The 25,547-nt window shown below is 40.6% G+C and overlaps 1 protein-coding gene across 1 annotated transcript in view; it reads right to left on the reverse strand.

The window, feature by feature from the left end:
- PTPRT (protein tyrosine phosphatase receptor type T) overlaps positions 1 to 25,547 on the reverse strand; it is an 804,737-nt gene that overhangs the window by 399,383 nt on the left and 379,807 nt on the right. The window contains exon 9 of the mRNA XM_007464800.1: positions 3,766 to 3,875. Within this exon, the coding sequence (XP_007464862.1) occupies positions 3,766 to 3,875 (110 nt within the window). The remainder of the gene's footprint in view (positions 1 to 3,765; positions 3,876 to 25,547) is intronic.

A 25,547-nucleotide genomic window follows, 5' to 3' on the forward strand; every position in this document is an offset into this window, starting at 1 on the left:
CTGCTGAAACTTTCTGAAGAATAGTGCAGTCTAGAGCCGTGCTTCTCAGACTTTAATGCCCGTGTGAATCACCCAGGGATCTTGGTAAAATGAAGACTCTGATTCAGGAAGTCTGGTGGGGTCTGAGATGCTGTATTTCGAACCAGCTCCCAGGTAAAAAGCCAATGCTGCTGGTCCATGGACCACACTGAAGAGGGGGCAAGACACCTGCACTTGAATTCAGGACCCATGAGTTGCATAACCTTGTCTTTACATTTCACCTCTCAAGTCTCAGTGGCCTCATTTTTATGTAATGGCAAGAGCTAATATTTTTCAATGCTATTTCTAAATGCCAAACACAGTCCTAAACATATATTTATGTTTATTAATAAATATAAATGAGCCGTTTCTTAACGTACCCAAGGTTATACAGCAAGGAAGTGGCAGAGCTGGGATTCACATCTAGGCTGCCTGACCTCAAAAGTCAACATTCTTACCTTCTGAGGCCTCACTGGTTTGTGACACACATGGTCACAGCCATGTTTATGGTCAAAATATAAGGCCTAAGCCCATGACCTCCTTAGGTCCCTTCACAGCGTCAACCCAGAAGTTTGGCATGTTCCCAAAAGGTAACCTCAAATGCTCAAACAAGTCAGACAGCGGCCGCCTTCTCGCTCTGGTTATCTGTATTACAGCCCAAGCAGCAGTCAAGAAACTACCTGAAGGTGTCTCACCACAGCTGTTTCCAGCAGAGTCCCTCATGAGAATGCCAACATCCCAGCAACTGGTCTTTGAATGCCCACAAGGCACTGGGCTCACAGAGAAGTGAGAAGAAAGGTGCGTTGTCCTGATCTGTGTGCACCTTTGTGCCTAGAGTTCCAGACAGAGTACCATCTATGAGTCCACCTTTGGAACAGAGCAGGACCCTATGGGGCCTTCTCAGGACAGAACCACCCGCCGTGTCCTCCGCCTGCCTCTTGTCTGTAGAAAAACTTTAGCCGAAGAATAAATTTAAAGTGAGGAAATTGCAGAAACAAACGAAAACAGTCAAATAAAACAAAGTAATAATAGTTCAGCCAGTAGGCAAAAGTCAAAGACCTTTAGTTCTTCCTCCAGGGCTACAGATAATATTCTGAGCCACATTCTCTGAGCTGTCTTGGCAGATGCTGAAACTCTCGCCAGATGGAAGAAGTTAACTACATGATGGTCAGACTGTAGCCATGACACAAGCTGCTCCATCTGACGCAATTCCGAGAACTAACCTCAAGGAAATGGGAACAAACTGACCCGGGAACTGAAGATTAACTGTACTTAAAACAATCAACATGATCCTGATCAGACCACTGTATGACCAATTCCAAGATGACTGTCAGAGCTCACTGTGCTTTGCTGCACTTAACCCCCTCCCTCCACCCATACATCCCTGAAACTCCCCCTTTAAAAGCTCTTGCCCTCTGATTGGCAGTGGGGAGTTGGCTTTTGGACATGAGTCTGCCTTCTCCCCAGGCTGCGAGCCTCCTGAATGAAGCAAACTTTCCTTTCCAACCAACGTTTGTCTCTCAAGTATTGGCTTTCGAGCAGCAAGCAGCCAAACATGAGTTCAGCAGCCCCTTCAGGGAGCTAGTGCTCAGTGTGTCTAACTCACAGTTATGTTTGCACTCTTGTTCTCTCTCCATCTATTTCTTTCTTCTTACTGTGGAATCACAATCAAGGGTTTCCTAGCCCAGCGCAGTGCATAATCCTATTATAGCACGAGGGATACTGCTCCTGTGGAAGAAATCTGTGTAGAGATATGACTCTACCTGCAACATGGCCTAGACCTGTGGTTTCCAAAGGCAGGTAGGTACAAGAACCAGGGTCTTTTCACGCCAGAGCTGTCCTCAATTCAAGGCAAAATGAGGAAAAAATAAGGAGAATGTCATGAGTTACCCATAAAGCTAAATTTATTCGATTTAAAGGACTGCTTTTTATTCTGAGATTATGTCCTTTCTGTATTTTTGAAATTGTCTTTTATGAAACAATGTTAATAAAAGATGGTAAAGTACTCTATGTTGGTTCCCCAAAACCATTTGAAATGTTACTGGCCTGTGAATTCCAAAAGTCTTCAACATCTGGCATTGAGAGCCATTTATATAACAACACCAAGCAACTTAACACCTTAAGTCCTGGGTCCTTTCCCTCTGCTTTACTAAGGGCAGGTGGGTAGATGTCTACCTCATCTGTGTGTATGTGAGTGTGTATGTGAGTGTGTATGATCGCAGCCTGTGCTTTACAAAGAACAGTGTGTAGCTTTTAAATGACTGGGTTTTGTTTCAGTTGAGTTTCCAGTCCCTCTCTTCCCTAATAAGGTTGTGAATGTGTCCCAGGCAAGGTCTATCAGTATGAGTACCTCCTCTCCTTTAGCAGCATCCCTGGGAAGGATGCTTCTCCCAAGCCCATGTTCCAAGATGGAGATGTTAGACAGCTCTGCCTCTGAGGAACGCTGGATGGAGTGAGATAAGGTGTTTCCCGAAGGTGTTTTCTCCAGCACGCTGTACATGATAAGACAGTTTTCTCTTCCCTCAGCTCTGAGGTCCGTCCAGGTCTCTCTAGAGAATTTGTGTCCATCAGATTTACCCTGAATATTTCTCCCTCATCAATACTCCTTGACTTTCCTCCCCAGAGCTCATCCTCCCTTATGGCGGGGATATTCTTCCCCAAGCTCTCTCTCAACAGGTGTACCTTTCTGCATAAGCACTGAGAGTCTTCAGTCTCTCCATGAGCCTATAGTGTATTTCAGCCTGGGATGCTTATCACCTTTCCCCCCTCAGACTCCCTAGAGAAACCCTGAAGCAACGATTAACCTCCCCCATCTTACAGATGAGAAAACTGAGGCTTGAGGAGAGGAAGAAGCTGCTAAAGGTCATTTGAGATGGTGGTAGGACTACCAGGACTACCAGGTAGGACTACTCCATCCTTCCAGCTTCAGTTTCCATGCCCTTTCTCTGCATTGCTGCGTTTTCTTATTATAATCTGTATCAACAACCTTGTGGTGTCTCAGAACACAAGGGGTGGGAAGAAAGTCAATCTCGCCCATATCCCAATATTAGCATTTACCTATATCAGCCTTATTGAAGTTTTACTGTTTGTTTGCTCTTGCTCTGCAATGAGTTTCTATACCATTTACTCTAATTTTGAAAGTGTTCAGTGAAGCCACATTGCGTTGGCTTGATGGGAGCATTCTTGTCCAAGGACATTCTGCTCCAGCTCTGACATAAGACCCTGCTAATCCTGGGAGAAGGGCTTTCAACACCATCACCTGGGCTCTGTGGCCAAGGCATCACCATATGCCTTGGCCACAGAGCAACGTTAAAGCTCAAGAATCATGTACCCCCAGTTAGAGAGTGACATTGGGATCATTCTGGAAGCCCAGGGACTGATATGGGTACCATGAGAATCATGTGAGTGTTGTGATTTTCCAGAGGAACTGCAACTACTGTTTGCCAGGCCTGGGTCTGCTCAGCTGTGCCAGGACTACCTGGCTCCTTGAGTCCTAATGCCTTTGCTGAAGACATCAATAATCCTTTCAATGCCCAATTTTCCTTGTCACTAGGGCTATCAAGACAGCCCGACTGATGCCCCTGTGTTTTTTTCCCACCGTATTATCAGAAACCTTCCAGTACGTTGTGTCTCACTCACCTTTGTGCCCTTGATGGAGCTCTGCACACAGTAGGTATTTGCCAACTCCAGGCTGAAGTAAACTGAATAAAGGCAAGCCAAGTGATACAGTCACAGGGGCCTCCTTACCTCGTAGAGCGTGATGACCCCGTTGGTCTCATTGGGAGGTTTCCACTGGATATAGATCTTCTCCTCAAAGGGACCCCCTTGGACGGACTCTAGAGGAACAGCTCCTGGAACTACAGAAGGAAAAAATTAGGAACTTGATGTCACCTTCCATCTCATTTCTCCAGCCTCACTGACCTACCTAGAACAGGAGTCAGCAAAATGATCCTATAAACGGTCAGATAATGAATATTTTAGGCTTTGTGGGCCATACAGTCCCTGTTATAACTACTCAACTTTGGCACCTGTAGCACAAAAACATCCATAGACAATCCATAAATAAATGGGCATGTCTGTGTTCCAAAAAAACTTTATTTCTAGAAACAGGCAAGGGCTGGAGTTGACCCATGGGCCATAGCTGGCTGACCATTTTTCTGGAAGACCGATGGCTTTTCATCTGCAGGCTCTGAGCAAGTTTCTTCTGGAACTAAAACTGACCAGGGTAAAGAGGACATCTGTAGGTCCCAGCCCTGCCAGCAGTAGCATTCTGGAATTAGACTCTTGCCTTAGGATTGGTATTTGAGGAACGCAACGTGAACGTCACTATCATTTTCCCAAACCTGTCAAGCTTTCTCCAGCTATAGGAAGTGCTTCCATAGTTTCCTAATCTCTGAATCTACCAGGAACTATGCGCCTTGAAACTTCAGTCTAATTAGAGGGCAGCTCATTTGTCTAGCTGCTGAGTCTCCAACGCCTGACACATGGTAGATGCATAACAACCATTTGCTGGCTGGACAAATAGATGAGTCAATGACCTATGCCAGCATTTTGCCCTAATGAGCAAAACCTTTCCTGGGCTGTTTCTGTACCCAGATAAGTCTTCCTGCCAGCATCCTCCTACTGAATTCCACCATCATTATGACAGTCTGGAAGATGCTGAACCATAAAATAATGATTCCCCCAACTTCCCGTTATAACCCCCTAGAGGATCATGAATTCATGTAAGTCATTACAGAATCTATTTATATTTTGGCATTATAAACGCAGGTATTTTTACGAAGTGCTTACTCTGTGATCAGAATTCTACATACATTACTTCATTTAAGCTACAAAACAGCTCTGCCCAGTATGTATTATCTCCTTTCTGCTGATAAGGGAACTGAGGCTAAGAGAATTAAATAACTTGCTCAAGGTCATAAGGCTCTTAAGTTGCAAAGAGGGAAGTGAACACCTGTCTGTGAGCTTCAAAGCATATACTCTTAATCATCATGCTATGCCTCTCTAGATATAGCCATGGCCATATGTTGCAATCAGTTCCCTATTGTTAAATTAAAATATATTTAGTTTTTCTCATTACGGACATGATACACAGAATTTGTTGAATATTAAAAATCTACAAAAAAGGATTTTTTAAAAAAGAAAAGAACAAAATCACTCATAATCCCTGTAACTGGAGATACTTTTCCAGTATCTTCACATGACTATGCATATACGTATTTTATTTTTAAAAATTAAACTCCTACTGTGCATATTGTGTTGTGACCTCCTTTTATCGCTAAACAGATAAGTTTTAAAAAAAATCCTTAAATGTTCTTTGGGGCCATGCATTTTAATGGCTACTTAGAGCAGGATACGCCCCATTATAGTCACCAATCCTTTATTATTGGGCATTAAAGTTGGTTTGAATTCTTTATGATTATAATAACACTGAAATGAGCATTCTTACAAATAAGTATTTGAATGCAGCTCTGCTGATGTCCCTAAGATAAATTCTTGGAAATTAATTTATGGGGCCAAAGTAAATGAACTCTTTTATCTTTAAGGCTTTTGACACATATTACCAGATTGCCTTCCAGAAAGTTCACACAATTCTGGGCTCCCCAAACAGAAGGATACGCCAATTCCCAATCCATGACAACAGCGACTGTTTAAAAGATTAAGCATATGTAGTTGTATCTTTTTTAGAATACTGGAGAGCACAGATTTGTTTTTCAGTTTAATTGGCCATTTGCATTGATTCTTTTATGAACATGCTCTCTATACACTGTGCTCATTTTCCTGGATGGCTCTTCATTTCTGTTCGTCATTGTCTTATGATTTATAATCTGTTTTTAAACTTTTTTGCATAGGTTACAATAGTTTTGGTCAGTTCTTCATTTGCTTTTTTAAGTCTTCTAGGTATGTAGAAACTTCTAAGTATTCAGATCTCTTATTGCTTTTGCTTATCCCGTCATCCTTTCCACAAATATTTATTGAATACTTAATATGACCAAGGGACTTGGTGATAGACATTACAGATACACCAGGGACAAAGAAAGATACAGTCAAATCCTTGATAAAGCCTGTATTCTGGAAAGGGAGACCACCTTAAATAACTGCACTCATAATTAGTTTTTTAATGTCGTTATCAGGACTTTGAGGTAAACACATAAGGTGTTGGAAGAATTATAACCAGCAGAGAAAATCCAGCCTGGCAAATCAGGATAATGAGTAGAAAGTAAGTTAGGGTCGACGGAGAAGCAGAAGCTACTAGGACAATCCTGGGGAGGGTGGGTGTTGGAGTGCAGTGGATGGCTTTGCGGAGGAAAGTGTGGAAGGAGAAAAGCCATCCTGGGGAGAGAAGATGGCAGCTTGGACCAGGGTGACGGTAGTGTAGGAGAGAATTAGACTGTGTCAGAGATCTGGGGGGGCTCCTGTGATTTGGTGGTGATGGAGGAAAGAGATGTGTCAAGGTAAAACCCCAGCTCTTCTGTTTCATACCAGTGGGGTGGATCAGAGGTTGTTCATAGAAAGGGAGCCTTAGAGGATGCCTAGGTCTTGGAAAGGAAGCTGGCAAGCTCAGTTCTGTCACAATTCACTGGCCAAGTATGCAGAACACCCAGGGGCCAATGTTGTAGCAGTGGGGTGGGGGCAGTGGGTAGCGATGTTTAGGCACTGAAACCATGGGCAGGGAGTAGATCTTGTAGCCAGAGTGCAGAGGAGAACAAAAGTAGCAAGTCTAGGACTAAGGCAAGAGGAACTCCAAACTTAACAAGGAAAACAGAGAAACTCGGAAACTGTGAAGCTGTGTTCAGAGAGGCAACAGAAAACCAGGAAGGTGGGCTGTCACCGAAGCAACCGAGGGAGGAGCAAAAAGGTATTGGTTAACAGTGACAGGTGTGGATGCCGAGTAAGATGCAACCTGCTGTTTGCTCACTGAATGTAGCGTCTTCAAGGTTACTTGTGAACTGAGCAAGGGTAATTTAGGGAGAGCACTGGTGCTATAAGTCATCTTTTAATGGGTGGAGAAGACTGTGGGAGGTGAGGCGAGTAAACAAACAAAATGTTCACTTGTGTTGAGATGAGTAAACATTTTGGCTGTGAAGGGGAGGCGGACGCAAGAAGGAGCAGGATGGTTAAAGGCAACCAGGGGAAAAAAATCCAAAATTGACGTAAGAGGTAGAAGGATAAGAAAGAGAGAGGAAACAACTGACATTAGTAGGGTCCTGAAAATGCCAGGGCAGGGAAAGAGAGCATCCTTTCCCTCTGTGAGATAAGAGGAAGAAAATGTGCAAGTGCTCTGGAGAGGGGGGTTGAGGTGTCCTCTAATGGCTCTACTTTCTTGAGAAGAGAGACTGAAACCATCTACCCAAAGTGTCCTGGAGGAGGAGCTCCGTCAGGAACCTGGAGAAGCTTTAAGAGGTGAAGGGTGAGCTGAACAGAGAGGTGCTGGCGCTGCTCACTAAGAAGGCTGTATCAGATGCAGGCTGGCACGGGGAGTATCAAGCTAGGACCAGGTCCACCTGGGCTCCTCCGTTCGTACTAGCTCAGAGCAAATTCTCTTTTTTACCCAACATCAGATGAATTGTCATCTGTATTTTCTGCCTTCTATTTTACGCTTTATTCCCGACTTTTTCTTTGGAAACCTAACACTTTAATCCATCTGGGATCAATTTTATGTACTGTACAAAAACTAGAGTTCTTTACAATATTCTTAGGACAATAAATTGATGAGTCAAAACCTTCCCCAGTGATTTAAAATGCCATTTTATTATCACATTAAATTTTCTATTCTAGCATATGTTGTTGGCTTTCTGCTCTATTTCATTGAGTCATAGCTTCTATTCTGACAGTATCTCTCTGTTGTGTTGATATAGCATGTTTTAATATTCAGTAGAACAGGTCCTTTCCAAGTATCATCATTCTTTTGCAAAGTTTTCTGGACTATCACTACCCATGTATTCTTCCAGAAGAATACTGGAATAATTTTACAAAACTTCCAAAATGTTCCGTCAGAATCTTTATTTCCCTTGCATTCTTCACTTCTCTGGGGGACAAATGACACCTTTTTTTTTTTTATAACAAGTCCTCCTGCCAGTAATACTGTATTAATTCTCATTTCTTAATGTTTTCTTTTTAGGTCTCCCAGTTAAAAATGGTTTTTCATTTCTTACAAACTGTATTCCTAGGATTTTATTGCTTTTGTTCATATTATTTTTGCATTACATTAAGGAGTTTCTCTTATGACACATACGACAAAATTATGTGTAACAAATGTATATTTAAATAATAATTATGAAATGAACATGCATGTACCCACTATCCAATCTAAGAAATAAAACATCACTGTATCTATCATTGGAGCATCCTTTGTGCCTTACACTCTTGACTCCTACTCTCCGCCCCATGAACAAAAAAAATGCATATTATCCTGAATTTTATGTTAATCATTCTCTTTATTTGGAGTTATAAGTATATACATCTATCTCAAGACAAAATATCATTTAGCTTTTCCTGGTTTCCTTTATATACATAAAACTGAGTGTTTGTATTGCATGATTTGCATTTGTCACTCAATGCTGTTTTGAGATTCATCCCCACTAATGCACGTAGTTGTATTTCATTCATCTAAACTTTATGAATAGAGTCTTATTTATTTTCTATATTTCTTATTTATTACTATAGGCAGACATTAAGACTATTTCCCAATGGGGCTATCTTACAGCATTGCTCCTATGAATGTTTTTGTACATTTGGTTGAAAATATATACGATTTCACTAAGGTATACCTAGAAATAGGGTAGGTAGACTAAGGGCAATATCTGTCTTCAGCTTTCCTGAGTAATGCCAAATGATTTTCCAAAGTGGTGGCAGCAATGTACACTCCCTCCAACAACGTTCTGAAAGCTCCTGTGTCTCTACATCCTTACAAACACTTGGTATTGTAAGGTTTTTATATTCTAGACCATCTGGTAAGTGTGAAATGATAGATCACTGAGATTTTATTTGTTTTTGTCTGTTTTCTAAAGAGGATGAACATCTTTTAGTGTTTTTTGGACATTACTGTCTTCTTCTCATTGATTTGTAGAGGTTCTTTGCATATCCTTGCTATGGATCCTTTTATTGGCTATGTGTGTTATAAAAATCTTCTCTTTGTTTTTGTCTTCCCTATCCCTTTATGTTACCTTTGGATAAAGATCAGTTCTTAATTTTGCTGTGGTCAAATTTATCAGTTTTTCTTTTTTTTTTTTGTATGGGGAAAAGAAACTTTAGTGACTTGACGGTGGTAATCATTTCACAATGTATACCTATATCAAATCATCATGTTGTAGGTCTTAAATATATACAATTTTATTTATCAAATATACCTCAACAAAGCTGGAAAAAAAATAGCAGCAGATGCTGTTGGTGCTTACTGCCCATATACTGAGGCTCACCGCAAAACACTTGCTACTCTACCTGAAGGCTGTGGAAGCAAACTTGGTCTCCACACAGGGTAAGCAAAAAGTGCCAGAGTTAATGTCCCGAAAATATTCTTCAAGCAATAAAAGGAAGTTAATGTATGAATATTCTGGTCTCTTCACCATTGGTTGGGTTAACTCTGAGATATGTTCTAGTAATATTTCTCAAACTACCTCAAATACCGAAACCCTTGTTATTGTTATCATTGTTATTATTATTAATTTTCTTAATATTATTTTCAACCCACTGTGGACCGATACTATCATAAAATTTTTAAAAAGAATAGGAAAGTAAAATCAAAAAGTAAAAGTGAAATATAAAAACAGAGAAAATGCAAGCTCCTCCTTTAAAATACTTAATCTCTTTTTGTGTAATTATCTTGTCAAGGACCTGAAAGAGTTCATGAGTCAGTGCTGGTCTCTGCATTACAGGTGGAGTGACACTGCTCTGAAACTCAGTGATTCCCATAATTTTCTTGATAATGCACATTTTATTGGCTTCCTTCCCTTCCCTGATTCACTTCTCTCTACTTACCAGTGTGTCCTGGACCATCTCCTAAATAAACTACTTGCATTTGAATCCTTATCTCAGGATCAGATAAATGCAAACAAAAATAATAAATCCAAATAAAATATTCTTATCTAAGAAATACCTTCTCTACCCTGAAGTCATAAGAATATTCCCTTAAACTTTCTTCAGTTTTAAAGTCATACCTTTTATAAAATGTCTTCAACTCATCTGTAATTGTGTTTTCACATAAAGCGTGAGGTAGGGATCTAATTTCAATTCTTCCTCTCTATCCTAGCACTACTTAATGAAAACACATTTTTATTTACTTAACTGATCTGCCATATGCTCCCTCTGCCTTCCATCACATTTCTACGTATGTATGGGTCTATTTCTACGTTCTCTCTATTTTTTCAATTGCTGTATTAGACTATTCCTGTGTCAATATCATGCCTTTTTTATTAATTGATTCTTTAAATTCTGTAGTGCTTTACAATTTTCAAAAGTTTAACAAACATGATTTCATATAATCCCTTTCTCCCCCTACCCTGGTATTGCCCCTCCCCGTTCCCTCTCCCCACTGATAACTACTAATTTGTTCTCTATATCTGTGAGCCTGCTTTTTTGTTTCACTCACTAGTTTGTTGTATTTTTCAGATTCCACATATAAGTGATATCATACAGTATTTGTCTTTGTCTGTCTTTCACTTAGCATAATGCCCTCCAAGTCCATCCATGCTGCTGGAAATGGCATTACTTCGTTCTTTTTTTATGGCTGAATAGTATTCCATTGTGTGTATATACCACACCTTCTTTATCCATTCATCTCTTGGTGGACACTTAGGTTGCTTCCATACCTTGGCAATTGTAAATGATGCTGCTATGAACACTGGGGTGCACGTATCTTTTTGAATTAGAAATACCGTGTCTTCTAAATTAACAAAGATTTGTAAGTTTTGTAGCTGGTAGAGCAAAGCCTGCAAATACGCATTTTGTGTTCAGGGCTGTCTTACTATTCTTACTATTCTTGTCTTTTCTCCTTGCACATACATTTTAGGACTAGCTTGTAAATTTTCAAAACAAAAGTCTCATTTTTCTATTGAAGTCGCATGAAATATAGATCAATTGGGAGACCATAAATGTCTCTTTATATTATGGCTTTATAAATTGGGCTTTCCTATCCATAAACATGGTGTATCTCTTACTTAGGTCTTCTTTAATGTCCTTCAGTGCTTTATACATTTACATATACTATATATCTTGAAATCTTTTTGTTAGGTTTATTCCTAAAAACCATATATTTTTATTGGTATCATAAATAGCATCTTAAAAAAATACATACTTTTTAGGTGAATGGAAATGCAATTGATTTTTTAATGTTGAGCTCTTTGCCAACATGCTATATTCTCTTATTAATGCTAATGAATTGTGTGTAAATTTCTTTGGGTTATCTAATAAATAACCATAGCATCTGCAGTTAATGATAATTTTGTTCTTTTCCAATCTTTTAACTATTTATTTAATTTTCTTGTCTTCTACCAAAGCCACCAATACAATATTTAGTGGAGATAATGATAAGCGCCTGTGTGTTTTCCAACTTTAAAGGAAATGATTTTACTATTTCATCCTTGGGTGTGGTGTCTGTAAGTTTCTTATAGTTACCCTTTCTCAGGGTAAGAAGGTCTTTTTGCATTCCTGGTATACAAGGATATTTTCTTTTTAAGTCATGCTGAGCTTTAACTGAAGCTTTTTCTGTACCTACTGTAGTAATGATATGTTTTTGCCCTCTCTTAACTTTGTTAAAGTAGTGAATTGCAGTATTTGTTAATGTTGAACAAATATTAATTTCCTAAAATAAACCATTTTTTTCCCTAGTTGTATACAGTGCTGGATTGTTTGTTAATATTTTGTTTGGGGGATTTGCATCTACTTGTCCTTTTTCTCATAATAAGCTTGTCTGGCTTTGACATTAGGGATAAACTGGTATATCCTACAATGAGGAGGGGAGTGTTCCCCCTTATTCTCTCTAAAGGTATGGATGCACGACTGGGATTACCAGTGCCTTGAGTATTTGTCTGATTGCACCTGTAAGACCATCTAGGACTAGCGTGTTTTTGTTGGGAAAGTTTAAACTACTGATTCTATTTCTCTACTTGAGAATTATATACATCTTCCCCCTTTAGTCAAGTTTTTACGTTTATATTTTGCTAGGATTTTTTTCATAGCCCAGAAACTTCAAATTTACTGGTCTAAAAGGATATTTAATATCCACATTTTATCTTTTTTACTGTGAAAGAACCAGTATACAAGCATATAAAACAAATACACATCTCATTAATTTATCAACAGACAACTTCATACCCGCAAAAGGTAAGGGCTCTCTTAACTTCCTAATAATCATGACCTTGGTTTTCATTATAGTTTTTCTTCCTGAAACACACATCCCTAAGCACTATGGAGTCTATTATTAAATAAAAATAGTAAATATAATAAACAGTGCTAAACTCTTTTACAAAGCCCAGTCTGGGAGAACTAACCTCTTTCGTTACATCACTAATTTCCATTCCATGAACATGTTCCAACCCAGCACTTATTTATACATTCTGTTAAGAATGTGGATTTTACTGTGTTTTTGAATCTTGTTTCTTGCTGTAATTCTTAAGGGACATTTGCTTTGCATTAAAAGATTGTTCCTCTTTAATAAGAATGAAAGCATTTTTCCATCTGTCCAGTAACCTTTCTTTATGCAACCTTACAAGAGCTGGAACAGGCCGGTCTAGTTTGGTGGGCTGAGATACGTTCTGCTAGTGATTATATGAGCCCCTGTTTTAGATATTTTTAACCCAGAGGGAAAGGGAAAATTTAGATATGCCCATCATTACTTGGCCAGATAAGGGGTCCGCTTGCTTGGAGGTGAGGGTTGGTGGGGGAAGGTTAGGGAAAAGAAATGACCACACAACAGGAAGCTTCTTTTCAAAAAGAGGACTTACTTTGGTTTTTGAAGGAGCAGCCTGAAGTTACCTGGAGCACTCCCCCTACCTTTAACTGGAATGTCTCTTCCCAAAGATACTCTTTCCTCAAATCCCTCTGCTTTCCTGATTTACCACATTGCAGGCTTGGACCAAGGGCTCTCATCCTCTGCTCTGTGGACTGGCATATAAAGATGCCTCAACATTAAGATCTCCTGAACTCCTGACCGCCCCCGCCCCCACTCCTATCAGCTCCATAGCCCACCCTCGCCTTTAGCGTTGGGCAGAGTTTGAGGGTATTTATGCAATTGGGCTTAGAAGTTCCTTCTTCTTGTGCCCCAAGGGACTGGGTGGCAGTGGAGGGGGTGGTTTCTTTTGGTGAAGTCACAGCTCAGTCATCTTTTCTCCAAGTAGGCCCCCCTCCCCCAACATCGCTCTACATTAATTCCTCTGGCATGGGTATGGCATCCTCTTATAGTTCTCAGGGCAGAATGAAAGGCATTTTTCTATTCCTTTGGGAAGGTAGTTTAAGAAGAATGATCAGATGACCATCTTGAATCAAAACTCTCATTTGCATCATGCAGACCTGTAACACAGTACTAACATCATGGACTGAGCCAGACTGCCTGGGTTTATGTCCCATTCTCACCACTTATTTGTTGTACAACCTGAGGCAAGTTGCTTAACCTCTCTGTGACTCACGTTTCCTTACTTTAAAATGACTCAGTTTCCTTACTTTAAAATGAGGATTAAAATAGTACCTCCTGGGCTTCCCTGGTGGCGCAGTGCTTGAGAGTCCGCCTGCCGATGCAGGAGACGCGGGTTCGTGCCCCGTTTCGGGAAGATCCCACATGCCGCGGAGCGGCTGGGCCCGTGAGCCATGGCCACTGAGCCTGCGCGTCCGGAGCCTGTGCTCCGCAAATGGGAGAGGCCACAACAGTGAGAGGCCCGCATAACGCAAGGAAAAAAAAAAAAAAAAAAAATAGTACCTCCTTCATAGCTATTGTGGTGATTCACACTCTGTGTGCTTGCTCCTCCCCCTGGTCCCATCACATTCTCTGAGAACTGCTCTAGTGCAGCCTGGAGATCACCAATTTGATTCTTTTGCAGAATCAGAATTGTTCCCATTTCCTTTGGTGCCCTTCCATCTATCTATAGTCTCTGAATAGTGTCGTACTGCTAATCATAGAAGCCGTATCTTCTCGTAGCTTACTGAGCATATTTAACAGCTTTCTAAAATTTTCTTCTGATTTCTATGGTAAATTATTTAAAAATCTATTTTGTCCTTGAGGAGATTCTCATGATTCGTTCATTCAATAATATATTTATCATCACACGTCTATTATCTACCCGGCACTGTTCTAAGTGGTTGGAAGTACCAGTAAACAAAAATAGAAAAAAACCATCATTGTCTCCTTGGTATACATGCAAGCGGGAGAAGAGAGATAATGAAATGTAGAGCGAAACAGGCAGCACCGTCAAATGATAAATCCTAGGGAGATACACAGAGCAGGGAAGAGGGGCAAGGAGTCTGATGTTAGAAAAGCCCAGTTTATAATGGAAAGGTTGAGGAAGAGTCACCTGAAAGGTGACATTTGAGCGAAGACATGAAGGAGGTGAAGAAACCAGCCCTGTTTTTTTTTTGTGGGGAGATTATTCTAGTCAGAAGGAATGGCAAATGCAAATGTCCTGAGGCAGGGACACACCTGGCACATTTGAGAACAGTGACTGGATTTATGCAGTAAGGCAGACATAGAAGAAGATGAGGTCAGACAGGCAACCAGAAAAGTGGGAGTATTAAAACCAGGCAGGGGGCTTCCCTGGTGGCGCAGTGGTTGAGAGTCCGCCTGCCGATGCAGGGGATGTGGGTTCGTGTCCCGGTCCGGGAGGATCCCACGTGCCGCGGAGCGGCTGAGCCCCTGAGCCATGGCCGCTGGGCCTGCGCGTCCGGAGCCTGTGCTCCGCAATGGGAGAGGCCACGACAGTGAGAGGCCCGCATACCGCAAACAAAACAAAAGAAAACAAAAGAAAACAAAACAACAAAAAAACAGGCAGGACCCTGTGGGGCTCATGGGCACAGAAGCCTTTCTGTGCCTCCTGTTCCTTGTTTGTAGGGAACAGAGTCTAGCCTCCCTGACCTGCCCTGAGTTCGAAAGGGCAGCTTCAAACAGGTAACAATCAGGGAAGGGAGGGGATGCAGACAGAGACAAGGGAGGAGCAGCCCAGAAACAACAGTGCAGCCTTGGGGCAGGGTCCTGGTTCTGCCTCAAGGGATGCACGGAACAATATCTTTGAGCTCTTTACAGAACTAAAACCCCCAACAAATGTAAGATGTTAGCACTCTTCATTCCAAAGAAGATGGACAGTTTGATAACCTCATCAAGAGACCACCTGAGGCCGAATTAAAGGAACCAGAAAGGCTCATTAGGAGGAGACTACCTGAAATCAGATTAAAGGAGTGCAGGCCCTGCACACACCCTGATGTTCTCAGCAACCCCACCCTTGAACTACTGCTATAAAACTCCTCCTCACCAAATCCTCCTGGACTGGGGGACACAGACTCCGGAGGGCATGAGCCTGCCGTGCTCCCCTTTGCCTGGCAAAGCAGTAAAGCTAGTCTTTTCGACTTTACCCAAAACTTTGAGATTCGCTTTGGCACCAGTGCACAGAGGCCAAGTTTTCCGCATCAGTGTGGTCACATAGGACCTCGTGAGCCGTCCTAAGGACTTGTGCTTTTAATCTCAGTAACACAAGAAACCACTGGGAGGTTATGCACAGAGGGGTGATGTTGTGATTTGCCTCGTGGTTTAATAAGATCCTTCTGGCCACTGTGTTGAGAAAACAGAGCAGGGGCCAGGGCTAAAAGCTGAAAGGCCATTGTGGAGGCCACTCTAATAACACAGGTTGGAGACTGCAGTGGCTTGGACCAAAGAGCTAGCAGTAGAGGCTGTAAAAAAATGATCAAGGTCTTGCTATATATTGAAGGATGAGTCAAGAGAATGTGCTTATGGATGGGATGTGGGGAGTGAACAGGGATGCTTTGCACAAAGCAGGGGGGGCACCAATCATAGAGAACAGGTGTGTTCCCTGGAGTTTGCAATCCAGGGCTTCAAATGTGACAAAAGGGAGGAACCAAGGTTTCTGACTTGAGCCATTAATAACATGGAGTTGCCATTAACTGAGATGGAGAAGAGCATGAGCAGAATGAGTTTGGTGGTGGCTGAAGGATGATCAGGCCAGCTGTGGACGTGTTTAATTCCAGTGGCTGATTAGCAATGCAGGTGGATAGGTCTAACAGGGTAAATGACTGGATAATTTGGATAAATGACTCCGGAGGGCAGGGGAGAGGTCTGGCTTGGAGACGTCAACTGGAGAAATCATTAGCATAGGGATAGATTTTAAAGCCAAAGGATTGGAGGAAATAATTAGAGGAATGAGTGTGGATCAAGGGTCGACAAGCTATGGCCACTGCCAAATGCAACCAGCTGCTTGTTCTGTAAATAAAATTCTACTGGAACACTGCCACACCCATTCATTTCTACGGTCAGAGTAAGATGTTTGAAATTGGGATTACAGAGGTATCGCAGGTAATTTCAAGATGGTCCCCTGCCCATAACTAACAGAAATCTTGCATAGATCACTGGTTTGGTTTTTCCAAGTCACACACCCTCGGTTAAAAAGCAGTCTGCCGAGTCTGGTACTGGCCACACACCACTTAATATAGTTCTCGGCAGAGAGGAAATTAAATGCTTTACGTATAGACTTTCACGTAGGACACCATATAGAAACTGGTGGGATGACCATCCCCATTTTACAGATGGGGGCACTAAAATGCACTAGAATGCAAGTAATTTAATCAAGGTTACACAACAAAGTAGTGAATGGAGCCTAGATATAGCCCAGATCCCTCTGACTCCAAAGTGTTTTCTGAATCACCCCTTTCTTCCATCACCTGGTAGACATGTGGGTTTAGAAAAGCTGAAAGACAGTCACACTAAAGTCACCTACTAGTGGAAAAATCAGCACATCTCGGCCCCAGGCTGAGGCTCTTTTTACCACATCACACTACCACTCCACAAGTCAAGAAGTCCTTTTCCATGAAGCCAACTTACAGTCGACCCTCGGTGTCCGCAGGAATTGGATCCAGGATAACAAAATAACAAAATCCACTGAAGCTAAATTCTTTATATAAAACGGCGCAGTGCAGTTGACCTTCCACGCTGGGGGTTCCTCGTGGGAGGATTTAACCAACCGTGCATTGATTTCGAAATCAATCTGCGGATATGGAACCCACAGATATGGAACCCACAGATACAGAGGGCTAACTGTACTTTATTTTGATTCAACTAGGTCTTTTTCTTCCCCGTCTTACTCACTGTGAAAAGACTTCTTGAGGAAAGATTCCTGTTTTGTCTTATCTTCTAAGTTGCTTTACCCTTCTTTTTTTCCTCATAATTCTTTAGTGGATCCACGTATTCCCTCCCCACAATTTCATTTCTTTTTGTATCTAACAGCACGGAACTTTCCACCCCTTTGATAGAGTTCTACAACAAAGGTTAATTACTTTATAATTTCATTCTCTTTAAAAAAAAAAAAAAAAAAGCACACTAAAATTGCTAATTTTAACTGTGCTTCTTGTCAGTAGGTTCATGTAAATTCACTGTAATTAAAACAGATGTTTTCTTGTGCCTAACACTCAGGCGGTAATTTAAGGGAAATTTTCATTTCAACGTAAAGTAGGACAGAGTGTTATCAAGGGAAGTTTTCTCCTCTCTTCTCCTGTCTTATCCTTTCCTCTTCTTTCTTCCCCTCCATTTTTGTATCTGAAAAGTGGGGCTAATGGTGAACTTTGAGGGTAGTTGTGAGAAGTAACAAGTCAGTTTTTGTAAAAGCACAGAGCCCTGCACAGTCAGCCCAAATTTTCCTTCCTATCATCTTGTCTAGGTTTTTCTTTTTTTTTTAATTTATTTATTTTTTGCCTCTCCATTCCAGGTGCCATATTTGTTGGTTAGCTGGTTGTTGTTCATTATAGAGGCTCAGAACTAACTTAAAAGTTGAAATAATTTGAAAATGGTTCAGAGGAGTCTGTCTTATAGAGACAAGATGGATTTAAACAATTTCAATCCACTTTGTAATTTCCAGTCTTGCTGGAGGAAAGATAATTTTTTTCTGGATAAATTTTTATATCTTAAGGTGTCGAACATACCTTTTTAATGGAACTATACAGTGGTGTATTAGTAAATGTTTCACAGCCAGCTCTCCAGGAAAACAAAACAAAATAAAAACTCAATATGTTTCCTGATTTCCATGGTATAAATATCTCCACCGTGGTTGATTATAAGCAGTGAATGTGATATCACTGGGTTCAGAGGTTAGAAGAGAGGCTAATGATTAGCTCTATCAAGCCAGTAACAGCTGGTTTTGAGTGTAAATAAAATATATTATACACGTCTTTACCTTCTTAGCATATATATTAAGCAGGGCCCCGTGATATAATGAAAGAGGCATGGGTTTCAATATTAGCTATTCATTCGTTTAACAAATAGTTAATGAGCATCTACTATGTGCCAGGCAGCCAGGCAGACAATAAACACACACACACACACACACACACACACACACACACACACAAACACACACACACACAGTATTTCAGGTAATGATAAGTACTACAGAAAAGGATAAAACAGAGAGAGTGTTTAGGGAGATACTGGCCAGGAATAGGATTGTATCTTAGATAGGGTTGTGGGAAAAGCACAGATAAGATTTTGGGATCTACTTATTGGCTCTGCCATTTGTTACTTAAGTAGCCTTAGACAGGTTCCTTAAACTCTCTGAGCCTCAGATTTCTCTTCCACCCAGTATCAGTAGCATCTACATCACAGTATTTGGCAACTGACTGTATGAATGAAGATCAGCACAATACCTAGCTCATAATGGACATTCAAAACCTGTAACTGCACTTCTCCTTACCCTTTATGATAGCTCAAGGTCATCTCTGCAAAGATTAACAATGTACTGAGCCCTAACTAAACGATGGCTCAGCACTTACTAAGATGTGTATAGCTTTTTTTTTTTTTTTTTTTTTTGCGGTACGCGGGCCTCTCGCTGTTGTGGCCTCTCCCGTTGCGGAGCAACAGGCTCCGGACGCGCAGGCTCAGCGGCCATGGCTCACGGGCCCAGCGGCTCCGCGGCATGTGGGATCTTCCCAGACCGGGGCACGAACCCGCGTCCCCTGCATCGGCAGGCGGACTCCCAACCACTGCGCCACCAGGGAAGCCCATGTGTATAGCTTTTTATCCTTAACTAAATGACTATGGATTCCACCACTTATTGCCTTGTTTTTTTTTTTTTTTTACATCTTTATTGGGGTATAATTGCTTTACAATGGTGTGTTAGTTTCTGCTTTATAACAGAGTGAGTCAGTTATACATATATATATGTTCCCATATCTCTTCCCTCTTTGTCTCCCTCCCTCCCACCCTCCCTATCCCACCCCTCCAGACAGCCACAAAGAACCGAGACGGTTATATGACACTTAAGAGCATCAGTAAGAGCACTTTGAACAACCAAAAGGAGTTGTCCAATTAAAATATTATCACTAAAATATATATATATTGAACAGAATAGGTTATTGTTGTTTTAATGCCTGCTGACCTGAATAGGAGAGAGCCTTTATTATTTTTCCTGCTTTGGCCTATAAAGCTATTAACTGGGGTTTTCCTCTTAGCAGTTAACAATAGCAAAGTGAAGACGGCATCTAAGCTGTGTTCAGCCCTGACTCTTTCTGGTCTTGTGGAAGTAAAAGAGGTATGTTTGTAGACGACCTTCTTTGCTGGGAATTTAAGCCTTGGGTGACTAAACCCAGTATCTCTTTTGTCAGACGATACAGAGAGAATCTGGGAGAAATAACAACCCTGAAGGTGAGGTGATCAGTGTCACTCAACTAGGAAACAAGTTGAGAAGGGCTCTGCATGGGAGAAACCAGATGCCTCGAAGGACGAAACCTCTGAAATCAATCTCCTCTGAAGAGACTCAGCTTGGGCCCATGTGGGTTGGGACATATTTTGGTCTCAGTACTAGTGGTGACCACTGAGGCATCTCTTAGTGGACACGAATCTTAGGCCTAAGTGAAGGGCAGTTGCCTGTATTTTCCTCAGCTTTTGGGTGGGAGGCTAGAATAGGTTGGAGGGGGAAATCCTTTTCTGACAATTCATTAGAAATATTAACATTAAATAGAGGTATTTATGGTTCTCCATTCTTCTCCAATGCTGAAATTTTCTTGTGTGAGAAGTGTTATACCACAATAGCTGTTATACCATTGATCTGTACATGACCTAGGGCCTCAGTTTCTTCACACCTACCCTTTCTTATTTTTCTCTTTAGTTAAAGTTCTTCCATCTTTTATTCCAAAATATGGGATGTTCATAAAAATTCAGTTAAGACTGAAGAATATAAAGTGACATCTCAGGCCTTGCTTACACTTTCCTCCCCAGCGGGAGCCACCAATACATTTTTTGGTGTGGCTGTTCGGACTTCTTTTTATGTATTTACAAGTGTGTTTTGTGTGTGTGTATACACATTTTTTAATGTAAATAAGGTCGTATGTATACAGTGTTCAGTCACTAGCTCTTTCCCCCACCTTTAGCTGTCTTTGACATTATCCATCTTAGTGTATTGACCCACTTTCTTACTAATTATGGAACGGCGTTCAGTGCTCTAGATGGACTGTGGTTTATGTAGCGGTTCCATAATTGTCGGACATAGAGGTAGCACCCCCAGCTTCTTCCCGACCTTTCCTGTCTGCTGCTTCTTCCCAAGGAACATAGAAAGCATTTCCCTCCCCCCGTGGTTCTCTTTCTCTACTGCGTATTTCATTTCTAGCATCTTTACTGTGGGCATGCTCCCCCGCCACAGGCTTCGATTCCATTCAACAGCCTCTTCAGCATGTCCGATTCATCTTGATAATCATAATCATTACAATCTCCACAATGCCTCGCACAGTGCCTTGTACCTAATAGACAGATATTTGATAAAACTCTCCAAGGGGCAGGCTCAACATAAACACGTAGACAGAAGTTACACTCCAGGGTCCTGATCAGTGAGAAACCGAACGTGTGGCACGAGGCAACGTCTGCGATCTCCTGCTGTCATGCGCTTACTGCAGACGTGAGCGTTTGACTTCGCCATTGAGGATGATGTTGGCTGTGGGCTTGTCATATACGGCCTTTATTATATTGAGGAAAGTTCCCTCTACACCTACTTTCTGCAGGGTTTTTATCATAAATGGGTGTTGAATTTTGTCAAAAGCTTTCTCTGCATCTATTGAGATGATCATATGGTTTTTCTCCTTCAATTTGTTAATATGGTTAATCACATTGATAGATTTGCGTATATTGAAGAATCCTTGCATTCCTGGAATAAACCCCACTTGATCATGGTGTATGATCCTTTTAATGTGCTGTTGGATTCTGTTTGCTAGTATTTTGTTGAGGATTTTTGCATCTATGTTCATCAGTGATATTGGCCTGTAGTTTTCTTTCTTTGTGACATCCTTGTCTGGTTTTGGTATCAAGGTGATGGTGGCCTCGTAGAATGAGTTTGGGAGGAGTGTTCCCTCTGCTATATTTTGGAAGAGTTTGAGAAGAATAGGTGTTAGCTCTTCTCTAAATGTTTGATAGAATTCGCCTGTGAAGCCATCTGGTCCTGGGCTTTTGTTTGTTGGAAGATTATTCCACCACTTATTGCCTTGTTGTTATCGCTTTTTAAACTTTTCTTCTCACTGTCCTCTTTTCCAGATTTTATGTGCTGCATCTTGTTACTGTACAAGTACACATCCCTAGCAACATGCAGCCTCTTGTTACTGCATCGTGTTACTGTACAAGTGTACGTCCCTAGCAACATGCAGCCTCTTGTTACTGTATCTTGTCAATGTACAAGTACACGTCCCTAGCAACATGCAGCCTCTTGTTACTGTATCTTGTTACTGTACAAGTACATATCCCTAGCAACATGCAGTCTCCTCCTAGCTTCATGTGACCTGAGAAACCAGATAATTAACCTTGTTAGAAACGTACATAAAATACAAGCACTCATTCCTAAAATATCATTCTTCTCTATGATGAAAGTACATGTCTTATACTAAATGCAATAATATATGTATTATATGTGATTAAGGATATATTAAATGTGATTAAGCATATTATGTTAATATATTATACACTATATGATTAATAATAATCAATTAGATTTTTATACAATTATTATAAATTGTATGGGACTCTACATTCCTTACTGCAAAATAAGAAAAATGATACTGTTTGCTTTTTCATGTTTGCTGTTAAGATTAAACAAATCTACATTGCTGATGAAAATGTAAAATAATAAGGACTTCTATGGAGGAGTATCTGTCATCATCTAACAAAAATGCATATGCATTTACGCACTGACCCCAGTAATCCAACTTTCAGGAACTTCTCATGAAAATACATCTCCACAACACCAAACAACATATGTACAATACTGGATACAGTATTATCTGTCATAGCAAAAAATGGGAACAACCAAGTGTCCACAGGACCCTACTTGAATTAACCATGGTATACCCACATAATGAAGTCCCACACAGCTATAAAAAAGAATGACACAGATCTGTACAAACCGACATGGACTGATTTCAAGGATATATTAAGTGAACAAAAACACAAGATGCAGAGTATACTTACTATGCTATCTTTTACATAAAAATAAGAGAAATAAAGATAATTTTTACTTTTTTGCAAAATGAACTATACGAAAGATATATCTGAAATAAATACAAATGGTTACCTTTCAGGTGCAGATAAGAACAGTGTGAAAGAGAGATGCTGGCAATTCTTCTCTGAGTGTACCTTTTTATACAGTTTTGACTTTTGAACCAAGAAACTGTTTTGATGTTAGAAACAATGACATTGAACAAAAAAAGGATGGGGGGAAGGCAGACCTTAAAATTGAAATAAATGAACCTAATAGGGTATCAAATTGATAATAGAACCATCCAGAGAAAAGAATGAACTTTTGGATATGGTATCGTGACTATTCAAGGAGAGAAATACTAAAAAAAAAAATCTTTAACCTAATTTAGTGGTTTTCTTGTTTGTTAGGAGGACTGTATTGTAATTCTGAGACTACTTTGTGTGTATTGCAGCACGGAGCACATGAAAAAATATGTGAATGTTGGGGTTTTCACTGTGGGAGGAGGGAGATAGATATATATGGATTGAGGGCAAGTGCAGAAGAATCCTGAGGTGTCGGATTTGAATTAGTGTGAGTCCATGATTTAAAACAGATAAAATTATATTCCCCAGCTCTACCTTCTTGAAGAGCCTAGAGGCAGTAACACCCCATTGAGCACAACTAAGATGCGTCTCTGAAAACAACCAGAAATCCTCAGATAACTGGTTAACTCCAGGTCTGGGGCAGAGACATTACAAGGAGAGTCTGGAATATTCTGTTGCACCAGAAGCAAGGAAGACTAATGAGAGCATGTCCAAAGGACCTAGGAGCCAATCTGAAGGGACTCCCACTAGCCATGTTTGAGACAGTTTGAGCACTGAAAAGAATAATGATAGTAATGGATTTTAATATACTGAGGAAGAAACAATGACCCACGAGTCAATAGGGAAAAAAAATGGGGAGGGGGATGAGGAGAGAGAAGCTCTTTTATAAAGAAGAATGCAAATTAATGCATGTAGAGGGAATGCTAGATTTAGAGCACCCTTTTGTAAATATCAGCATAATAACTGATTCAGGAGAGGATTATCAAGGAGTGTTAAAACCATTGGGTCAAAAGTTCTTGGGGAGACCCGGAATTGCCAAAGCAATCTTGAGGAAAAAGAACAAAGCAGGAGGCATAACCCTCCCAGACTTCAGACAGTACTACAAAGCTGCAGTGATCAAAGCAGTGTGGTACTGGCACAAAAACAGACATACAGATCAATGGAACAGAACAGAGAGCCCAGAAATAAACCCACGCACTTACGGTCAATTAATCTTCGACAAAGGAGGCAAGAATATTAAATGGGAAAAAGTCTCTTCAGCAAGTAGTGTTGGGAAAGTTGGACAGCTGCACGTAAATCAATGAAGTTAGAACCCACCCTCACACCAAAAATTAACTCAAAATGGCTTAAAGACTTAAACATAAGATATGACACCATAAAACTCCTAGAAGAGATCATAGGCAAAACATTCTCTGACATAAATTGTACCCATGTTTTCTTAGGTGAGTCTTCCAAGGCAGTAGAAATAAAAACAAAAACAAACAAACAAAAACAAGTGGGGCCTGGGACTTCCCTGGTGGTCCAGTGGTTAAGACTTCACCTTCCAATGCAGGGGGTGAGGTTTTGATCCCTTGTCAGGGAGCTAAGATCCCACATTCCTCGTGGCCAAAACCCCCAAAAACAGAAAAAAAGCAGAAGCAATGTTGTAACAAATTCAATAAAGACTTTAAAAATAGTCCACATCAAAAAACTCTTAAAAAAACAAACAAAAAAACAAATGGGACCTAATCAAGCTTACAGACTTTTGCACAGCAAAGGAAACATAAACAAAATGAAAAGACAATCCATAGAATGGGAGAAAGTATTTGCAAATGATGTGACCAACAAGGGCTTAATTTTTAAAATATACAAACAGCTCATAAAACTCAACAACAAAAAAAGCAAACAACCCAATCAAAAAATGGGCAGAAGACTTAAATAGACATTTCTCCAAAGAAGACATACAGATGGCCAATAGGCACATGAAAAGATGCTCAACATCACTAATTATTGGAGAAACGCAAATCAAAACTACCATTAGCTACCACCTTGCACTAGTCAGAATGGCCATCATAAAAAAAGTTTACAAATAACAAATGCTGGAGAGGGTGTGGAGAAAAGGGAACCCTCTTACACTGTTGGTGGGAATGTAAATTGGTGCAGCCACTATGGAAAACAGTATGGAGGTTCCTCAAAAAACTAAAAAGAGAGTTGCCATATGATCCAGCAATCCCACTCCTGGGCATATACCCAGACAAAACTCTAATCCGAAAAGATAGCAGCACTATTTACAATATTCAAGATATGGAAACAACCTAAGTGTCCATCAACAGACAAATGGATCAAGAAGATGTGGTACATACACACACACACACACACACACACACACACACACACACACACACACACGAATGGAATATTACTCAGCTATCAAAAAGGATGAAATAATGCCATCTGCTGCAACATGGATGGACCTAGAGATTATCATACTAAGCAAAGTAAGTCAGAAAGAGAAAGACAAGTACCATATGACATTACTTATATGTGGAATCTAAAATATGAGACAAATCAACATATCTATGAAACAAAAACAGACTCACAGATATAGAGAACAAACTTGTGGTTGCCAAGGGGGAAAGGGGGTAGAGGAGAGAAAGACTGGTAGTTTGAGATTAGCGGAGGCAAACTGTTATATATAGGGTGGATAAACAACAAGGTCCTACTGTATAGCACAGGGAACTACTGATATATTCAATATCCTGTGACAAACCATAATGGAAACAAATATGAAAAAGAATATATATATATATAT

This window comes from Lipotes vexillifer, unplaced genomic scaffold, assembly GCF_000442215.2.
Source record: "Lipotes vexillifer unplaced genomic scaffold, Lipotes_vexillifer_v1.1 scaffold53, whole genome shotgun sequence".
In the NCBI taxonomy this organism is placed as follows: domain Eukaryota; kingdom Metazoa; phylum Chordata; class Mammalia; order Artiodactyla; family Lipotidae; genus Lipotes; species Lipotes vexillifer.